The 3,328-nt window shown below is 42.1% G+C and overlaps 1 protein-coding gene across 1 annotated transcript; it reads left to right on the forward strand.

Annotated features, from left to right (window-relative positions):
• Positions 1 to 598: 598 nt before the first annotated feature.
• LOC105438725 lies at positions 599 to 2,272 on the forward strand. Its single transcript, XM_011666898.1, has one exon. It carries the CDS (start codon positions 599 to 601, stop codon positions 2,270 to 2,272), a length of 1,674 nt encoding a protein of 557 aa, XP_011665200.1.
• The last annotated feature ends 1,056 nt before the right edge of the window (positions 2,273 to 3,328 follow it).

Raw genomic sequence — 3,328 nt, forward strand, 5'->3', positions numbered from 1 at the left:
GGTAATTTTCCTCAGGGGGTAGTTGGCCTTGGGGGGTAATTGTCCTCGGGGGGTAGTTGTCCTTGGGGGGTTATTGTCCCCGGGGGTAGTTGTCCTCGGGGGGTAATTGTCCCCGGGGGTAGTTGTCCACGGGGGGTAGTTGTCCTCGGCGGTAGTTGTCCTGGGGGGTTATTGTCCCCGGGGGGTAGTTGTCCTCGGGGAGTAAATCTCCGGGGGGTAATTTTCCGGGGGGTGATTGCCCAGGGGGTAATTGTCCTGATACGCCGGTTTATATATTCGTGCGTTCCCTTAATATTGATATACTATTTGTATAACTATAAGTTATTGAGGGCTGCAATCTTTAGGCTTATTTTCCAGCAGTCCCCTCCATGACCAACCTGCTGTGTATGCCTGTTGTAGACTGTGGACCAATTTCAATTACAATTTCATTGTTTACATATGTAAAATGCAATTCCATGTATTTCATTTCATTATGTTGGAAATGGAAATAAGCGAAATGAAATGAAACGAATTAATATTCGCCTGATTCAGTATTTCTCTAATTTAATTTGCATTATTGTTAACAACGCAGGTTACATTATAGCATCTGTTTCTCATCATGGCGTCCAAGTTCCCAGGAGAAAGAGATGAAAAGGCCAAGCTACACACTAGAAAAGGTCATGACATGACATGGTCATGTGACAAACACGGGGACCCAATCAAATTTTACTGCAAAGAACACAAAATCCCCGTTTGTCATCCATGCGCTACTAAAGAGCATTGCCACAAACCATGTGAGCTAGACGACATCGAGGATGTCATCTTGGAGAGGAGGAGGAAACTGGATGACAAGCAGCAAGAGATAGAGGAAATGAAAAAACAATTGAAAACGCTTGACTCTAAACTAGAGTTCACTGTAACCTCTGCAAGTAACCATTTTCAATCAGTCAACGATGAACTTCAGGTGGCATTCGATGACAAATTAAAGATTGTGAAAGACAAGGAGAAACGATCGATTCGTTCGATCGACGAGGAGGCGGATAAAGAAATACAAATAATTAACGAAAAGAGGGAAAGGCGGATCAAATCATGTCAAGAAGAAGCAGAACAACAACAACGACCCATCAGAGAAAGCCTAGCCAAAGTCGAATCAGAAACAAAGGCAATCAGCGAGGTGGTTGCTAAAAGGGTAAAATATATCACAAGTAATAGTCAGCATGCAATCAGCACTATGGATAATGCTGACGCTAAGATCAAACGAATCAAACAAGATGACAAAACATTGGTGAATGAAGCTCTGCAAGTACTTGCATCCCTAGATGACATTTTGAATTTGAAAGATGTTAGCGACTGTCTTGACGGAATACAGCGCGAGGTTCAGAAAGTAAAGTTTTTCGATGGTGAGGTAGGCGGGGAACACTACGGGAGAATTGACGGCTTTATCGGTAAATGGGAGCTTGTCAAGTCAATTCAGATTCCATCGATTGTTAATGACCCTTTGGTGCGTGGTTTGATCAGTGACGATGAGATATGTGTGCGGGACGTAATGAATGATAACATGTATGTTACAAATATCAGAACTGAAAACACACAGAAAGTCATTGGAGGAGATCGTAGCATGTATATTACGTCATGCGCCCCCATAGACAGCAACGTAATAGTATGTGGTAAGGGGGGACGAGGCCGCACGGGTGGAACATCCGATGGAGGCATCACTCTCTATGACAGGCAATGGAAGGTGATTAGAGACATCAGCATGCCGAGGAATAACCGCTCTGATACTACTAGTGTGCACATTGATGTTGACAGGGATGGGATGATCCTCGCTGCTCTGTACAATCAGTCTAATATCTACGTCATCAATCCTGCTGATGGTAAGATAGTAAACACTATTACGAAGCAGGGCAAGAAGTTGGTGGGTAGTAAGATACAAGCCTTGTCATCAGGTGATATCATTATGACGACAGTCGAGTGTAGTGAATTCACTGTCATCTCACGATCAGGTGAAGCGAAAGTTGTCTTAAACTCTGATGAGTGGTTCCAGCCACGGTGTCACTTTGACAAACTGACAGACACACTCTACATCACATACGTGGATAGAAAGCGTAATAGCTTCGCAGTTGATCAGGTGTCATGTGATGGCATCATCCAGGCAAGGAGGATCGTGGAATACGCGGAATCAGTCCGGAACGTCAACCTGTACACCAACCCATGCCTTGTAACTCATTCTGGTAACCTTGTAGCTTGTGACAGTGACAAGCTTTTTGTGTACAAGAAGAGATTTATTGTATGAGTCATTAGAAGTAATAAATGTAATTCCTCATACTGCAGGATTAATTAGCCTCAACAGAATATATTATTATTCGATTGTCCTTATTAGTCAGTTATAGTTAAAGCATCTGCATTTCTCACGAAGAAATGTCTTTTTACATATTGAATGCAAACGAATTATTTATACTTTATATAATTTCGAAATCTCGGTGACTTTTTAGAAGTTATACAGTAGGTTTTCGGGTGCACCATGTGAGAGAGAGAGAGAGAGAGGGTTGAGGAGTCCTGAAAAGGACTCTGACTCGGTAATCTTTCTTGGCGGTGTGTAGTCCTGAAAAGGACTGTTGTTATCTTGCTTAGCATATAGTTCTAAGTAGAACTATAGCGCTTGGAGAGGATGAGTGGCTCTACGTTTCGAACAGGTTGACTATCCGTCGTCAGGAGTGGAGAATAGTTGGCGTGCGTGAGCTTAAGTCACCGGGGTGCGGACGTCAGGGAAATAGGTGACCGTGTTGACTTGAGTCATCGGGGAGTGGGCATGGATGGTTGGCTGGTTCGTCTGACTGTCCGTCTGGGCTGGAGTTTCCGGGTTGCGGACTTAGGAGAGTTTCGAGTCGATGAGTGGGGTGTGCTGTCGGCGAGACGCTGTGTGAAGAAGAAACCCCATACCCGGAATACAAATCATTTTCACCTTTCAATAATTCCATAATATGTTCTAAATAAAACAATTAAAATTAGAATCATAGTCATTTCTTTAGTAATGGAACAACGCGTTTGGCTTCAAAATATACCGGATAAATATGATCTCATGTACCTTTTTAATATGTATGTACGATTAATTTCGAGTTTAATGAAATTGTGTTTTTTTAAGCTTTCATGTGGACATATATTAAATGTATAGGATTAAAAAAAAGCGGCTAGCATGGACTGGGAAATGACTACTCATTCTAGAAGAAAAAGAAAACAATACATTTATTTCCTTTCGATACGAAGTCTCAAAAGTCTTTGCCACCATGAAACAGTGAGAAAATATTATGTTAAAAAAAATGCTTTACATCGATAAGAATAAGATTTGACG

Source organism: Strongylocentrotus purpuratus, unplaced genomic scaffold (assembly GCF_000002235.5).
Source record: "Strongylocentrotus purpuratus isolate Spur 01 unplaced genomic scaffold, Spur_5.0 spur5_scaffold_20, whole genome shotgun sequence".
NCBI classification, from domain to species: Eukaryota; Metazoa; Echinodermata; class Echinoidea; order Camarodonta; family Strongylocentrotidae; genus Strongylocentrotus; species Strongylocentrotus purpuratus.

Excerpts from the sequence above, each read along its gene's own strand:
- LOC105438725 (XM_011666898.1), top strand. The coding sequence starts at position 599 with ATGGCGTCCAAGTTCCCAGGAGAAAGAGATGAAAAGGCCAAGCTACAC.